Source organism: Antedon mediterranea, chromosome 5, assembly GCF_964355755.1.
Source record: "Antedon mediterranea chromosome 5, ecAntMedi1.1, whole genome shotgun sequence".
Taxonomy (NCBI): domain Eukaryota; kingdom Metazoa; phylum Echinodermata; class Crinoidea; order Comatulida; family Antedonidae; genus Antedon; species Antedon mediterranea.
Genome location: NC_092674.1, coordinates 30,055,148 through 30,074,245, shown reverse-complemented (window position 1 = coordinate 30,074,245; position 19,098 = coordinate 30,055,148). Strand labels below are relative to the sequence as shown.

At 34.4% G+C, this 19,098-nt stretch overlaps 1 protein-coding gene across 1 annotated transcript; it reads right to left on the bottom strand.

The window, feature by feature from the left end:
* Window positions 1–7,326: 7,326 nt before the first annotated feature.
* Window positions 7,327–8,994, bottom strand: LOC140049443 (GS homeobox 1-like). Its single transcript, XM_072094325.1, has 2 exons — window positions 8,288–8,994; window positions 7,327–7,996 (listed from the first exon to the last, which is right to left on the bottom strand). The coding sequence occupies exons 1-2, from the start codon at window positions 8,760–8,762 to the stop codon at window positions 7,647–7,649; spliced, it is 825 nt and encodes a 274-aa protein (XP_071950426.1). The 5' UTR covers window positions 8,763–8,994; the 3' UTR covers window positions 7,327–7,646.
* Between the last annotated feature and the right edge of the window lie 10,104 nt (window positions 8,995–19,098).

The following is a 19,098-nucleotide window of genomic DNA, read 5'->3' as shown; positions in this document are numbered from 1 at the left end:
TGTAGTATCATTCAAATTCAATCAATACATTAATAATTTGATTAGTCTTATACCTGAAGTGCAGATATAACCTAGTCATAGGATAGTTATTATTATTATTAGTACTGTATAATAGTAGGCATCTTTAGACCCTGCTACCTCTACTCTAGTCTAGTCTTCTTGTTGGATGGATACCTGGATCCTACTCTAACTACCTAGTACACTAGTTAGTAGGCTACTCTAGCTACCTAGGCCTAGCCTACACTTTTTTGTATTTATAATCACTATTGTATCAAAAGTCGGAATTACCGTCGTTACGTTTACCAAGCTAAAATAACGTGCTTCATTTTGCCAATATTGTTCGTCCTAAATGTCAGGAATACGTCAGTTAGATATCTCATGCCTACACATTTACTGGGCGCAGCCATGTTGTTTTGATGAAGTCTTGAGGGCAGCATTATTAGTTCAAAAGCGATACAGCTCGTTTTTAGAAGTTGTACTTTTTTATGTCGAAACAAAAGAGCGCCGCCACTACTGGCAATTGATACTGAACTTGATTGGTATGCATGTCTACCTTTTAATTATAAGTTTCTTGCCCCTTCAAACGCAAAACATGATAAAAACCAACATTGGATTATTGTATTACGTCAATAAATTCATATTCGTATTATTTGATAAATATTTTGCAAGGAAATATAACAAGACATAGGGCCCACCGTTTTTAGGCTTGTAACACATCAGAATGTCGGGATTAATGAAGTAGACGGTGACTCTCAAACCTACACACAGTATTTCACAACATTAAATTAGCCCCTGGTATATATGATATTTTTGCCACCTAAAGATATTTTATTTGTATTTTTTCTTGATATAAACAATGCAGCAATACAGAGATGAAAACAAACTACAATACGTTTACAGAAACAGTGACCATGTCCGATGTTGGTCAATACACACCACCACCACCAAACAGTGACCATGTCCGATGTTGGTCAATACACACCACCACCAAATACCCAATGGTCATGAACCGCCGCCGTATAAATATCATGTTAATGCATTTAAATCGTATACTTATATTTAAATCAATTTAATTTGATTATGTTTCAATTGGTGTTACAACACGACATATCGACCTTGTATCATTTATTGAAATATTTCATGTCGTAAAATTGATAGAATTTTGAATTAATTGCATTAAGTTGGTAATGAAATAAAAAGTTTAATATGGAATTATATAACACGAGAACCATATTACATTTCAGTGAAATGATTACACTTGTATATATTAATATATGACATGAGTAGTCGGTAGGCTTAAGTCTCGAGGAGAAACATCTTACTGTACTTTGTTAATGACTCTAAGACTCTAAGAATACCACGCTTTGTTTCATTGTATATCAGCTGAAAACCCTAACGATTAAGAACCTTTATTATTCTCCTTTCTTACTTAAGTCTTAAATATTTATTATAGCTGACATCATTAATAAATAAATAAACTACTAAAATGAACAAAAGTAGTGTTGCTGTAATGATTTCGTTGACTTTCGTCGGCGGCCACCAGTCCAAACAAACATAAAAAGGTATGGTTATTCTTCGAGCACGATCGCCGTCTAAATAGCTTTTTTTCTTAATTGTTGTGTATTTTTCTTATCATTTATCGCATTATCTATCGCGCTTTAAGTAATACAATTAAGACAAATCTGTCATGAATATAATTCATACTGCAATAAATAATTAATATGATGTTTGACACGCCGTGTTTTCGACGACAACGACAGGTTCCTAAGTTTGTTTCACTTGTTTCAGTTCCTCCTCGCCATCTGCTGTTAAAATATAACTACCGTCATCATAGTTCTTTGTCAGTTTGATGTCTCACTTGTAGCAAGAAACAAAGCGATTTAAACATTTTACTAAAACGAGTTACTCAAATTGTCAAAAGCCGCATAAATCACAAAAATAAGGACTCGATTAGGTGTCGAGTGGCCTCTGAGACGTGCGACGCGGCACACAGCACTGACACGACGTGCTGCTTGTCGAAAACTTTTTTGACAGATGTTAACTTTATCAACAAAATAAAAAAAAACGTAAGCCAGGTCCTCAATAGAAATTATAAAATCAACCTAGGTTATTGACTAAGGGATGTGATTTTAATAAAAAACAAGGAAATATGATAGGCTATGGGCGTACATCAGGCTGGTGACGATATGCCGGCACAAAGGACGTAAGTGCCGAGCACTCGTCGGCCGACAAATAAGCAGATTTGCGCACCGCGGTTTAGAAATTTGAGCTGTAAATTGTTTTGTTTTTGTCTTGAATCGATTGATTTCACATCTTAAACTATATGATATTTCTTATACATAGACTGAGTGTGCAATATTTAAAGGGTTGTTGAATGCATCAAGTATTAGTTTGTAAACTCGTCACCGTTGTCGATAAGTACCGAATTCGACACGCGCTTGTTCGGTTAATTCTCGCTGCGCTGTACTGGCTTCAGGGCACTTTGCCAAGATAGGTTGCAATCAAGAACTAGGTCTTGTACAAACTCACCGTATATAGCCTTAGAAACAATAGAAACGACAGATTTGATGAAGAACAATGGATGAAGAACCTGTTGTCGTCAAGTCTGGGAGGCGGTTGGCACATGCGAAGCCAACCGGACCAAGTGCCGACCTTATCGGGGCAGCATCGCTAACCAATAAATTATGAGTGCAGCTGCCTTACTGAATGCGAAAAAGCCTTTGTATTTTGAGGTAAACACATATAACTGGCTGTGAATTAGTCTTGTATGTACAATTGAGAGTTATTGAGTGGTCTCTGCACCTGCACTCAATGTTTCAGGCCCGAGATTCGTAACCAATTAAGATTATATTAGTCATCCTAGATGACCAATCATTAGCCACATTTCTATTTATCGTCTGCTTTCAACGTACTGACAATTTCATCTAATGTCATATATAACTATTAACGCGTGCTCTGCGTATAATAACGCGCATCGCAGGTCCTTGGCACGTATCACCGTATTGTTTCGTTGTTTATGACGCTTTACCCAAGTGTAGAACCTGTCTTTTTTTAACCAAATCAACATATGGGGCAATGTACGCACAGATGCCTTTCTATCCTGCGGTTAAACTTGTAAACTTAAACGTGAGCAAAAAACGCTTGTTAACTTAAAAACTCATCTGTTATCTTGGTTTTTAAATACAGGTATAACTTGATTTATTTTCTGCCTTATGCCTGATTGTTAACGATTTTAACGACAATCTGTTGATAATTTCAAAAAATAAACATAAAAATACGAATAATATATAAAAATGTTATAGATTTACAAACAAAATAATCCTAAGCCTAATCGATGTGATGGGTAGGCTGTGTGGAGCAGTGACCTTGGTACATTAATACCGCGATAGAAAACTTGGAGAGTCGGGCCTAGGATACCGATCCCATTGTATCTACGAGCAAGGTCTTCGCCATATTGATTTCATATTAGACACCCAGTAATAAGAGTAAATGCGATTTCCGAATTAGGTATCAATGAATTTATACAAACCATAGCGGAATAAAGAGAAAGAAAAATCGATTCAAGTAAAAGTATGTTTGAAAACAACGGGATTTACACTAAAACAAGTGACAAATACCTATAAATAATTAACCGTGAATCCACGCGACTAGAGCGGCTAATCGATATCAATCGATACAATGCCTACACTAATCCGATCCTAAACATTTATCTGTTACATGAATGTCTTCCGGTTTATCAAAAAGAGGTCTTAGTAACAAGGGCCATTTGTAACGTCATACTACAGGTGCTTATCGATTGAGGTACAGGTGATTGTGGACCAATCGATATTAAAGTTTAAAGTTTGAGAAGAAAACATTTTGTAGCTTAATCTTGTCTAAAGAGTGCATTATCATGTCAAAATAGAATAGTTATAATAAAAACCCTATTACAATGGGAAACATTCGGGACCCCCCAAAAATGTAGGCCTACTTATGATATAGTGGTTTCCCTCAAGGGGTTGTTGGCCATAGTGTTAAAACACATATTGCTATTCCTTCAGTCATTAGAATGGATAAGTATCTCCTATGGGTATCACATATATTGCTATTCCTTCAGTCATTAAAATGGATCTCCTATGGGTATCACACATATTGCTATTCCTTCAGTCATTAGAATGGATCTCCTATGGGTATCACACATATTGCTATTCCTTCAGTCATTAGAATGGATCTCCTATGGGTATCACACATATTGCTATTCCTTCAGTCATTAGAATGGATCTCCTATGGGTATCACACATATTGCTATTCCTTCAGTCATTAGAATGGATCTCCTATGGGTATCACACAAAGGAGGGGTTCTATTGTTGTATTTTAGTTAAAATCATTTTCATCCTAAAAAAAATTAATCTATTAAAAAGAAATTGATAAACTTTTTATTATAAAATGTTCGATTTTACTTTGTTTCTTTACGGTAAGTACGGTTAGTTAGCAAACGTATTAATTATTACTGAATAGAAGCGACTACGAAAAGGGGGTTAACGCCTCTTACTAAGCAGCATGATCCCAGCATGTGTTCCACTAGCCTTAATACTATATACTCTGTTAGTGATGATGATGTATACAATTAAATCTGCTAGAGAATAATTAATTGCTGAATAAATATCATTAAATAAATGCTTGATTATTATCTAGTGACACCTGTTTTCGTGTTGCACCTGTGGAATAAATTAATTATTCATAATTATACTGCTGATATCGTTAAATATAAATAAAATATTTATCAAATTGAGATTGCATAAGGTTTAATCCTGTGAATAGTAACTAAGTATATATATTAGCAAATTGTACCGACTAAAACAGAAAAAGTATAAGACGAGTTGAAAACCGATCAGTAGGCCTAACAGTCATATACGGTCTACAGTACATTATCATAATGATAATGACAAAAACTATACAAAAAAAACCCGAATATTATATGCCATGCTTATTAGAAATTCTATAAAAAAAATTAGATCATTATTAATATCATCCGCATCATTATTACAGTATCCCATCAGTCTTTTCAGTTTAAAGACATTTTTTTTCATGAAACTTCTATACGTAATTATTTACGTAATAGTTACGTCAATGGCACTTACGTATACCCTTTTACACATCATTATACGCGCATCAAGTTTTGTAAAATTATCATTATATTATCAACATGAAATACACTCGCGTGTACTCATGTTATCAATAGGTGCGTACTCCAGACTGTTTGAATCAAGCTTAATAGTTATCACCTCAATCGATGTACGCATTAAACCAACTCGAAGGTAATTAGACACAAGCAAAATACATGCTAGAGATGTAAACTTGGATGTGCTTTCTTTGTGTTTTGTTGATTTAAAGCCAAAGGTTTATTACTAGAGTCTGTGTTAAGAATTATCATGCCAATCATGGGCTTGTTTAAGGACACGCATTAGCAGTACAACTTATTAATCAAAATAGTATGAAGCGATCATCGAGTACAAGTTTTTATCTATCTACGAGTGGCCATTTCAATCTATGTTGTCTTGTTTTGATATTTTATTTAAATAGCTTCAATTAACATATATGTTATGTTTACCCGGGTATTGGATTGGGATGCATTTTTGAGAGGTTTAATTGAAGAGAGACAGGTGTTTTAAAATGTAATATTATATTTATTCTGTACACACCAAACAGAACGTCCTAAACAAATGGATAACATTGATCACAAATTATTATAATTGACAGAAAAAAATCTTTTAAACTCTTATCAAAGTAACAAAAAGATGTGATGTGCCCATAAATAGCATGATGTAATATCACTACCATATTTGAGCATATCACTACCATATGAGTACATCTTTTTTTTTTGTCAAACTTGGTTTATAGTGTAGACAGGGCTTTATACAGTAATTCAGTACGTGTAGCTTATCTACATCACACTTTTTTTTGTCAAAATTGATAGTACGTGTAGACAGAGATTTAGAAAAAATAATTGATGGTGGAAGAATTACTTGATCGTGTCAATGCCAGTGGTGGGCACGCGATATCTACATACGTGTACAGAACATCGTACCCATGACTGCTACGTACGTGTATGGAACACATGGTTGCTAGGCTCGTAATAATTAGTTCCATATTTCACTCGATAAATCAAATTTGATTATTATTCATAACAAAAGAACAAACAATAGTACATACATCACAATGATGATTTTCTCGTCAAGAAAAGATCGAGATGATAACAGGAGGCACGAGTCAGAGTTTTCGAAAAGAAGACGTAAGTCTGTTGTATTGTCAATGACAGACTTAGCTTTTTGATAAAAATATACTGAATGAATTAGTCAGATGTAATGGGTTAAAACCAGGGATTGGGATATGCAACTGGTGAAGGTAACTAATGACTCTAAAGCAGGAGAACGGATTTAATGCACATTGTTTTTGCTTTATGCATAGGCCCACTACAATCTAAAGCTACCACCTGAGTACAGCAGGAGTACAGATATAAGATACTATAATACACACAATGCCAGAGGAGGCCTACTAAAATGTATAGGCCTAGAGCTTCTTTTAACTTAGTTACTTTTCGCTGGTGGTTTGGCGCCCTATCCATTGCACTCAACGTGGCCGCGCACAATCTATACATTGTTTATTAAAATAGAATTATGTAATAATAACTAATACAAATCAATGCAAAACACTTTGATTTTGTTTCAGAAGAACCGTGATAGTAATTTATTTAAGCGGAGTGTTGACAAGAACACTTTGTAAGAAGACGAGAGAAGCAAGGCAGTAGCCAGACTATCCCAGATTGTAGGCCACCACCCAAATTTGGCACAGTACAGCTAACCTTTTACAGTAATTATCATCATTTGCTAATATAACTGGTATTGGTACAACGAATGATGATTATTAGCATAATAGTTTTGTTCTAATATTGTTGTCGGCTTTAGTTACGATCGTATTAATAGCTGCTGTAGTTAGTTAGCCAGAACAGTCACCCAGTCAGTACTTCGTTTGTTTGTCTCCCTCTTGCGGTCACAAACTTTTTTAGACTTTAAACACGTCACGTACTTGAGTTGTGTATCAGAAAGTGACGAACAAACGAACAATAAACTTTGATATAACAGGAAGCGACACATCAATCAAGTTCAGTTTTTTTGTGTTTATTAAGAAAGCTTTCAATATATTGTACAAATATTACAGTTTTATTGAACGTCATGACGTCATACAAAAAAAATCACATACAAAATAAATATTTTGCATATTAAATATTATGGAATGATAAACATTTGGAATATTTTGTATTATTTCATTTTAGAAACAATATATTATATAAGTTACTAAATAATTTTAGTTTGAAAGAGCAATTTAAAAGCTCACAATGTTTAAATAATTTCGATGAAATTAACATTCTAATTGCGTACGTGTTCATTTGAGTTAATTAACTTTAGGCCGTCTAGGCATATCACCATCTTAAATAATGTAAGGATATATTGAATAATAACTCTTATCTATAACATGTTTTTGCTTTAATAAAGTTGTAATTGAACTAATTAAACTCTGACCTAACCAATCGTATCCCGTTTTCCCTTAAATTATTGGCAATGTAGTGTCCAGCTTGCAGCATATATAAATGTTCGATTTAAACACTTTTAAGGAGTTTCAGAATTATTATCGCTACAGTCCGATTCATGACTGTGAACATGCGCAGAAGTAGCAGACGGACTCCTATTGGTACGCGATGCAATCCTATGACAACGGCAATCACGTGGGTCTTCACTGCCTTCTTTCTTTTGTTTTACTCTGCGATTTTGGAACCAAATTTTGACTTGTTTCTCCGATAAGTTCAAATATGTAGCTATCTCAATTCGACGAAGCCTTGAGAGGTACATGTTGGCAGAAAATTCTCGCTCTAGTTCGATGAGTTGTGTGCTTGTGAATGCGGTTCTTATCCGTTTGCTACTTGAGCTATCATCGTCTGGCTCTGCGTGCCTTTTGGCGCCTAAAATAAAAGAAACAAACAATTAACATACAATTACTATAAATCTACTAACTTTATTGCATGTTGGCGAGAAAAACAAAAACAAGAAAAAATGGCTGGAAAAATTGGTGTCATGTCGCAAGACGAGAGTCGTAACTATGATTAAATAGCAACTGAACATAAAGTCATGTTATATTCAGTACTAATTATGATTATTTTGATACAAATTGATTTGATTTAATTTGTTCAATTTAAAGAGTAACATGAACAAACTATTAAAAAGTATTTAAAAGAAACGAAACTTTGACTTACCAACAAAATGTAGAGCTCGGCGGCGGTCAACCGGTGGTGAACATGGAAGCTGAGGAGGAGCAGCCCCCGACGACCTGGAAAAATGATGTGACGTAGGATGCAATATGCCCGGATGGAGATGATGCGCTCCACATCGATCCAAAAACGGATTCAGTTGATGATACGGATGAGATACAATTGGAGCTGTAATGGAAGACTTGAACGCAGAATCCGTTGTAGTAGGTAGGGTGACTCGACCACATGTCGTTGAATTCCGTACACATAAAGGGCATGTCCCCATAAGATCGCTATGAGATTGAAAACAGTGAACAGTTCTAGGTTCAGACGGGGTGAAACTAAGAGGTGAGCGAGATGAGGTCATCACCGGAGAAGGTTTAGCTAAAATCAACGAGTCGACGTAGAAGGAACGGGATAATTTATCCTTTCTTTTCTCCTCCTTTGTAGAGTCAGTAGTTGGTAACTTTTGATGATGCATCTTGCTGTTAGGAGTGAGTACCTGCTCCTATGTTACTTGTTGATAGTCTGACTGAAGTACGAAACTTGTCAGGCTATTTATATACCGATAGTAATCGTCACTCACGTGCCCGCTATGAAAGGTCTGTTGACAAACTATCACATCGATTTACATTATTACGTTTTATCATTTCTACCAAAACAAAGGCCTCCCTTCTTACGTCGAAGCTCGCGATTGGCCTTTCCATTAAGAGGCTATTGTTCTTTTCTAGTTGTTTAGCTTCAGCGTATTACCCTTCAAGTTTGTAAAAGGATGGCGTGTGCCTCGCACGCGAGTACCTCTTATCTTAGTTCAGTGAAGCGTGTTAAGTTAAGATCGACGTGGTAAAGGTGTACCTACTTCTGAATGATTTGACCAATCACAAAGCTGACTCCGCCCCCTGCTGAGGCTATTAACCCGCCTATTGGTATGAACGACTACTGGTAAGGATTTAATCCTATCGAGTAAAATTAATTCTACAAACATTGGATTCTATTCAATTACAGATGATTTTCTCAAATAGAAGAAAACAACTTTGTAATTATTTTCATAGTTTTGTATCCGTCAAATTAACTGAATTGAATTCGATGTTTTCACAATTCATGCATTCATTCATTCATTTCTTTATTTCGGATAGTACATACAAATCATACAAAAACAAGAAGAGAAACACTTTCACCAGGAAATTAACAATGTTATAAGAAACTTCCCACTTACAATATCCTAAAATACCAATTTGCACCAACGCTGATGTAGGTTGGATTGTGGAGGTACGTTAACTACCGTATAGTATATAACAAAACAACACACAATACAAACAGAGTAGACAACGTAAACACGTATTGATAAAGATTACTCGATTTGTTTTATCGTAAAAACGTGACATATATAACGTATATATTTTCATATATATTTATATATTTTTTTTATTGGTCTCTTTTTTTCTCTTTTTGTTTTGCTTTTTCTCGTCTTTTCGTATTTGTATTCCCGTGTTTTTTAAGTGTTAAGGGCCTCATGCATGTCAGCCTCATTAAACAAAGTTTAATAATAATATAAAAAAAACACAAAAAAAAAACAAAAAACGTGACATAGGCCTATTTGTGAAAAAACAAAAGGCATAACGAACATAAAATTTAACAAAGAGAATGAATTTATCACTGCTATAGCATTATAAGTGGATATCAATATAGTTCAATAGATAGCAATATAATAAAGTTTAAGAGGAGACCACAATAGATGGTAATACTTAGGTAAGTATAGCCCTTGGTGGGTCTATTGGGACGACGAGTCTATTGGGACGGCGGCTACCGGAAGTTGTTATGGTTTAAGTCGAGTTTTTACCCGTTGCCTTGTTTGGCCCATATTGATCGATAGGAATTAGGTCGGTCATAAGGAGTAACACAAATTATTATTCAATTCAAATTATGTAAGTTTAATTTTGTACTTAACCCATTTGATTGCAGTAGCGGATGCATGATGTAAGATAAACAGGCCTATATAGGGGGCCACCTATATAGTCTTTAAGAAGAATCAACAACAAAAATCAGAGCAAAAAAAAAACCGAATTGAAGACTACAGTAAGTTAAAGGAACAATGCATTAAACAAAGAAACAAAACTTAGTTTAAGAAATCGCTTAATATTTAAAATGTTTTAAAATACACTACTTATACGAATATATGGAATAAGAAACAGAAATAAGAACATTTTGACGGTGAAATGGGACAAAAAATAAATCTGAATTACCAAGTATTAGTATTGATACTACACAATATTATTTTAAAGCACCATGGAAAAAAAATAGGGCATATCAAATGGACGGTATGTTGTATACAGAATACTAATATAATTAGGTTTAGGCCTATTTACTAGCCATCATTGTTCACCTGCTTTGCTTGACAGCCGCATTGTTTGGTAAAATCATACCACGAAACAAACAGTTTACACAAAAACTAGAAACACAAAACAAAACAACAAGAATAAAATTAGAAAACATAGTTTTTGACATACGGCGGTTGTCTTGCGCATTTTAGTGGCGTCACTAATTACTGTAAACAAAAACAAACAATGTATTATTAATTAATGAGTAGCAGGCACGATTATCAGTAAGGGGTCATTGCAAACATGACATTAAAATATAGACAGCCAGATTTAACATATTTAATTAATGACATGTCATCAAACGATATAATCCATTTATAACTTTTTCAGTGGTTTGTCATGACAAAGCATACCTTGTGAATATTTTTGAATTTGTTTTTATATCTAATTTTATTTATATATTACTGTAAACTTGTTGCACAGCTCACCGAGACTGTGCCTCTGATTTAAAAGAGATACAATAGCCTAAAGTTCGGTTCACATTGCAGAGAGGACAACTGAGCTATATTTATATATCAGTCAAAAACATTATTATATATAAGAATACATTTATACAAACATTAGGTAGCCCTGAGACATGATGATGGTGATAATGTGTGTCTTCATTAGGTAGCCCTGAGACATGATGATGATGATAATGTGTGTCTTCATTAGGTAGCCCTGAGACATGATGATGATGATAATGTGTGTCTTTTGTAAACCATCTCATTAGATAACTTAATTATTTTTCTTGAATTGTTCAAAATGAAATGACAATACAAATGACAATACAAATGACAATACAAATGACAATACAAATGACAATACAAATGACAATACAAATGACAATACCAATTCTTGCGATAAAATGTTTAGTTTTCAGTTAACATGTTTCCTACCAATGCTTTCATTTTTAATGTATTTCTAATGATTTCTATTAATAAGACCGCTATAATAATATTTTGTGATTTGTTTCTAAAAAAAAAGTTTATTTGAAATTGTTCTTCTATTTCTCATATTTGATCTAACTTCATTCATAATTCGACATCAAGTGTCAATCAATCGATTATGAGGCTGAAAAAGTGAAACCAAATCAGTTGGTGTCAGACGGTGTTGATACGTGCTGTGATGTCATAATCTTGATTGTGACATCACAGCACGGTGTTGCTACGTGCTGTGATGTTAGAATCAAAGTTCAGCTTATCATTATCCACTTTTGAAATCTTTACAAACAACTCAAAACATTCAAATTGGATTGGAAAACATTAAAAAGTCTTTGCATTTTGATTAGAATAAACAAGAACATTGTCTTTTGTAAGTGGATGGTTCCAGTGTTGAACGTCAAATCCGGCGGCGGACAGGGTGGCAAAATGGAAGTAGTAAAACCACATCGCAAGCAACAAAATATGTCCACAAGCCCATGTAGGGTTGTTAAATGTTGTTCTTGATCTTACAAAAATACCACATGACTGGGAGTAGAGACAGGAGTGAGCCGAAGGGAGGGGTGGTGCTGTAGCCTATTGGTTTTTTTTTTATAAATTAAAATTTGTAATGATGAAAGTTATGATTGGTCAAAACATCTTTATAAGCTATGCCTAGTTTCTGTTTGAAATTTCCATTTCAGGAAAAGAAATAAATATATACATAACGAACAATTTAAAGCATCGAAACTAAAACAGGGTTATATGATGAAACCTATGACAGTCACAAAAATTAATACAATGTTGTACCAATATTGTTTCACGAACCAGTGCTCTTTGTTGCTCATGCGGTTACGTCAAATTTAGTGTTTCAAACTTTCAGATTTGTAACACTTCAGACTTTCAACAAAAAACAAATCCAAAAGATGAAGTATTCAGAAGAATTCTTAAGATTTAATGGCAATAAGTACGTGCTTAAAAACTCGGGTTACAGTTCTTTACTTGAATGTTCATTTCTTTTGTAATGGATTAATTGGAAAATCCGGAAACCCAATATGAGCAAACATCATCGGTATATGAGCCATTCACGGTCAGAATAAAAGAAATAAAAATAATTTTAAATAAAGCCTACAGTTTGTAAAGTACTGGTGATTGCGCCTTTTACTCTTATCGTCTGAAAACAATGTGATTTCCGGCGCCGCCTGGTTTACAAGACGTTTTATAGCTATGTTTCTAAATTGTTTTACATAAAAGACCCATTTTTTTATTATACAGAACAAATATAATACAGTGACGATACACGGCACCCATGAATTTTATTGGTATATCGTTGTATAGGCATGAAGCTAATTAAAAACCTCGTTTCGTGATATACAATCAAAGCATATTATCTAAGACAGGTGCAGGTACTACCTATAAAAGTGGCGAATCTGAATCACAGATTTGGGTCATAAAATCTGGAACACAATGACGTAACAATGATTGTTAAATCTCGTTACCGTACTACAGAAATAAAATGAAGATTTGTAACAAAAATTATTATTGTTTGTCTTGTAAACACCGACCAGTGAAAGGTCAGCTCGGTTTAAACGATGACTTAAATGGGTTCTTCGTACTTAACTTATAAGAAAGGGTACCTAACATAATAATGGTTATTGATAGATAGAAATTATTAGGATAAAGACATTTATTTCTGATTTGATCCGAGTTATACAGAAATATGTTAGATGATCCCCAGTAATATTTTTTAAAGAATGTACTGATAGGCCCTACTCTTTAATCCCCATGATTAAAAAATGGGTAGCTTACCACATTTACTAAATTACTAAAATAGAAGCGCAATTCTTTTACGGTAGGTCTATAGACCTATTGCTTAACCACCTTTATTTCATGAACAGTCTAATGGTGAGATTTGAACCTAAACCTAATACAGTGGATACTGCAGCGCGAATCGAACAACAGTTCTGATTGGTTGCGCATTTTCGCGTCACAAAACAGGTTTTAGTCTATACGGTATATATGATGTAAACTGTACTCGTACAATTAGCATACGAACAAAGCTACAAGCAAGACAATATCATAGAATTCACGACGGCACGATTTCCAAAAGATAAAACCATATTACTATCCATGAAGTTCGCTTACAATTGAACAAAGTAACGGCAACAACGATTTGCTATTTTGTTTCGTTGGTAAATACCCGTTTGGCGCAAAGTTAAAAGGTTTCTCACACGATATAACTGGAGGGTGTAATTAAAATAAGTACCTAATTATCTTGGCTAATGGATTATGAATAGTGATTTAAGATCATAGAGGATACAGACCATTTAGAAAATGACAAACAAGTGATCTCCGATAAGAAGATTTACTTTTTATTCTTTACGGATGATAGCGGTAAAGAAGTGGAAATTAAATTCTACAAAAGAAGTTTCAGTGGCCTTATTTGGTCGTAAACATTTGATTCTGTTCAAGCCTGTGGTGAAAGTACAGATGTTTATTTCTAAATTTATTAAATTTACAGCATTTTCAATACTTCTGGCGCCCTCTGATGGTCAGGGTTGCAACAAAAAAAAAACATCCCTTACCTTATAATATGATATTCAAGTTAGATGAAGCCAATGCAATTAACATTAAATAGTATCTTCATTATCAATTGATATTTTTAAATCAATTTCATGATCGGCCTACAAAAAGCAGCTTTAATCTTACGGCGTTGATGTTTGTGCATCCAAGGCCAACCGTTTTAATTTTGTGATACCATGCTTTTTCGATACCATAATTTTTGCGAGCACACATTTTTTTTCTCAATAAAATGAGAGCTATGAAATTAGGTTTTACGAAAGTACAGATACGAATGGAAATCTAAAAGGCAAGATCAATAAAAAAAAGTATTTTGCCTTTGTACGTCTAATAAGATTACAAACAATAAAACGATTAAAACTAAATGCGAACAGAGATTGAAGGCGGAAAGAATAAAAGAAGCCAAGCTTAGCCTCTGGGTAAAACCCTTTCAGATTGTTACGTAAATATAAAAAATAGGGCTTTTAAACGAGAAACGAACGAACAAGTGACAGAATATAATTAATTACAGTCAATTTAGCTCTTTTTTAAACAAAAAGGTTTCTAGGCATATCGTTGAGATACTTAAAATTCAGATTAAAAGTGATTGAGAAAGTGATTTTTGCTAAATTGAGTGTATGCCTATGTATACCCGATGCTCATTGATGTATCTGCGCATGACAACTCATGTGATGCTGTATCACGGAATGTATCTATGTTGCATTATTTTTATTTTTTTTCATTTTATTTCAACCACATCCAACAGCGAAAAATCGCCAATTACAGGATGCCTTAAAACTCTTTAAATATAAATATAGAATTAAAAGCACATAAAAATACAAAACATGAAACATACAAAAAGGCAAACTTCGAACAAAAATCGATTTAGGAATTTTAGACTTAAATTTGAACAAAGTGTCAAAAAAATATCGATAGTCTTATCCTTAAATAGAAATTGAAGTGATAATCGACTAATATTGTATTATATAAATAGCGTAATCGTAACACAACATTTTCGACACACGAGATGTAGGCCTAACCTAGGTACATAATAATAATAAAACCCATATTGACATCACGAGTTTAGTGGACTTGGGATGAAGAGGAAAGAGGATGTGGATTATATTGATGCAATTATGTAGTCGACAGGGTTATGACTCCATGGAGTTAATACATGGTCTAAATTTTCCCAGTAATTTCACAAGCATGACATGTGAAACAAATAAATTCTATGTTATACGGAATATGCTTATGATACTGGACAAAATTGACATGTGTGAAGATACAAAACAGATTTGCGTGGTGAAAAGAATCCTGTTTTGTGTTTAGTGTTCAGTAAAACAAAGAACCAATAAGTATGTATATGGACGTGGGAAATGATATTGGATTTGATATTCTATCACTTTATCCCATGAACATAACACATCCATACAATAACAAATAAATAACAGTTTCAAATTAAAAACAAAGTTACCATTGAAGCAAATTAAAGCGATTTGTTAGTATAAATCTAATACCAACACTTAACAATACACACGTGATAATTAAATAATTTATCAGATCGATTTTTTGTCGGAAATTGTTTCAAGCGCTTGTCGACTTGTCAGTTTTTATTGAGAAATTAATCAAGAAGTTTTATCACCCGTTAAGCATTCTTAATACGTAACCAAGCATGAGATATGATTTTACTTATCGGTGCGCGTAGAGAACTAGATATGACATCTTGACTACGCGCAGCATACGAGATTGCGGTCAACATCGCAACAATGCGTTCAGTGATTATTACTTTAGGCCTAGAATTATCTGAGATAAACAGTTAATGGGGTTGAAGCCGATTAACACGGGTTTAGCGCAGTAATTAAACATAAGCTATAGAAAAATAAGTGATTGTGTGTGACGAGCTAATTAATACATTGACGGAAGACGGCAGGTGAAAAGTTTGTAGACGATCACGTGGTACACCAACGGCTAAATGTAACTCTAGAAGGTGCGGAGTTATTCTAGCCTCGATATCAAGTCAAATTATATGAAACAGAATGCGCAATAATTCTCAATTGATTGTTTTATTTATCAATGATATTTGAGATGGGGTTCGCATTGATCGTTCATTTTAATCTTATAATAATCTTTTATAGGAAGTAACTGATTAAAATGGAAACCAATCGCCAATTAATTTATATTTCGTTAATAATGTATTGTAACTCATTACAATCCGTACAATTAACCTACACATAATAATAGGAGCATTATGTAATTCTATCGTGAACATCATAATGCCACGATGGTCATTAAATTCACTTTTCCCAGTTACATCCTACGATTATTGAATGAAAACACAATAAATTGTATTCTTTGACACGAAAGGTGATATAACAAAACATATTAAAACTTAATACGATATTCGGAATTAGTGTTCGTTAATAACAGCAAGTCTAAATGGAAGTTTGTTATTTCTATCGACGCCTCATATACTTAGGATAATATTTCAGTTGTTTATTCATGTTAATGCGTCCAGATTGTTTTAATTAGCAACAAAGAAAGTTTCGGAAACATTCGGATATCATTCGGATTTAAGTACGAACCAAATAATAATGGCAGACTTTCGTTTTCATAAAAAGCATTTACATATGATAATTTAAAAATTAAAAGAAACAACTAAATCTGGCTGCGTAAGGTTACTTTTTGGTTAAGTTTTGTTCTCACTATAAAGACACAGCGCAAGGATGTATATACGCAACGGAAGTGATTTGACCGGCCGACAGTTCAAAATAATCCATCGCTTGTGATTTGTCAAATACATGCGTTGCGCTTACGTCCTCGTGTTACGTGCGAGTGGAAAAACCAAGCTTTAAGCAGCAAAAAAGTGATTTAGAAGTAGAGTACGTACAGCAATAGAACCCATCGTCGGCACTACTCAACGAAGTTGGCTGTGTGTTACGTTTCCTCGCGTTCGTTTCACGAGTTTATTACCCTTAATAAGGGTTTCCCATGGGGTGTCATGGTCACGTGTCCGCTGCACAGGTGTGTCCGCTGGATATATAGGGGTGTCATGGTGTCCGATGTATAAGGGGTTCCCCATTGATATATATGGGTGTAAGGTGTTCACTGTATAGGTGTGTCCTCTGGATATATAGGGACGTCATTGTGTCCACTGTATATGGGTGTTCTATACCCAAAGGAGATTCAATGCATCTCATAACATGTACTACAATAGTGTCACTTGATTACAAAAACCAATTTCAACAGTGACCCTGACATACATGTTTATTTTTCTGAAACAATTATATTTATCTCACTAAATGAGATTCTATTATCAATACTGTACTATTTAATTAACAGTGATCTCCCCGTGTGTTTGTATATCAACTTATAGTGAGTGAAGAACAATGATTTTATACGTTTTCTGCGTGTGTAGTAAAAATCAACATGGCCCTTCAGCCCTTTATCCTTACAATTACGAGATTTTACGAATATGCACGCCAAACGTGCCAAGAGCGGTGCTGCGACCCACGGTCTAATTCAATTCCTACGTTATGGATTAAGCTCTACGTATTGTAGATACAGGTCGTCGAACCTGTGCGCACGCGTGGCACTACGTCATACACGTGATGGTAGGACGATGACAACTGGACCACTGTTAAGAACAATAACGCATTTTAACGTGTTTTTACTCCTGTTGGCCGGATGTAAGCAAGATTGCAGGATCACTGACATCGTCGTCAAAAGTCATAAAGACAAACACATTAAAAGTTAAACAAGCTTTCGAAATTAATTAATATATTATAATATTTAAGTACGTTTTGGCTTTTATTGTCAGAGAAAGCGGCGCACCACTAATTGACACACTAACCACAAATTTAACCAGCCATGAATAATAGAATAAACTGACCACTATTATAGAACAGATGACCATTGACATGAAATAACTAAAACCAACAAACCACCGGCCAGGTAACGTAACGAAATCTCAGCACAATTTGACTACCGCTCCCCACCCCAACCCTAATTCAATTATCTCATCTGCTGACCACCTGATTTCTTCCTCCTTAACAGGGTTATTGGTTTAGTAGGTCTACCAGCCGATGAATGTCCAAGACAACAGCTATAGGATGGTTTTTTGGGGGGTGGGGGAATGGGGGGAGCATTTATCATTACTTTATATTTGCTTCTGGTGCTGTATTTTGAAAAGGGCATTTCAGGAATTGAAAATGGGAATCGGGTTCTTTCAATTCGTGACCGTGTTTAAAAAAACATAGAGTAAATTCATTTCTCTACGGACTATTAAAGACTGAGGACAATTACTCAAAAGTTTGATAACAATCCAATGTAGATTGTTTTATATTCAAAGAACATGGCATTATTAAATTTGATTGATCACCTAGGCCTAGAATTCTTGTTGGTTAAGAACGAATCTACGAGTGTTGGTATAAATTTCTGAACGGACACGTTTTGTGTCTAATTAAAATACAACACGAACAAAGTGGCGTTTAACGAAATCTAGATATCTGACAATTCGTACAATAACTATTATCCGATAGTACCCGTCGCTATTATACTATTTTGTTACAATAACGCACAATATGTAATTGTTAACTTGTGTACGGGTTTTCAATAATTATTAAACCAGATAAATGCCGTTTAACGAACCGTCGTTATGCCTCAATGGCGTGTAAACCATCAACATAATAATTATAAACATTTAAATTTCGATCGACAAAGAAGACAAATTAATTAGATACAGAAATTAATCAATAGAATACTTTTTTAGGAAGGGTAAGCGCCTCGGGCTGTCGTATGGAAAGGCCATAGGGGCATGGCACCTGTACTTAGCCCAAACGTACGATGCTAACTCCACGGTAAGTGTTGAATATTGCCTAGGGGAGCAAATCGTTTGTGTACGTTCATGTTTAATGGGTTATATTATTGCTGCATTTGATAATCACTCACAGAACCTAATTTCTATCAATTCAATCAAACGATT

What these genes read in the sequence shown, in the direction of transcription:
- LOC140049443 (XM_072094325.1), bottom strand. Translation starts at nt 8,762, where the DNA reads ATGCATCATCAAAAGTTACCAACTACTGACTCTACAAAGGAGGAGAAA. An exon ending in CCGAGCTCTACATTTTGTTG is followed by an intron (nt 7,997 to 8,287) that starts GTAAGTCAAAGT and finishes CTTTTATTTTAG; the next exon opens with GCGCCAAAAGGCACGCAGAG.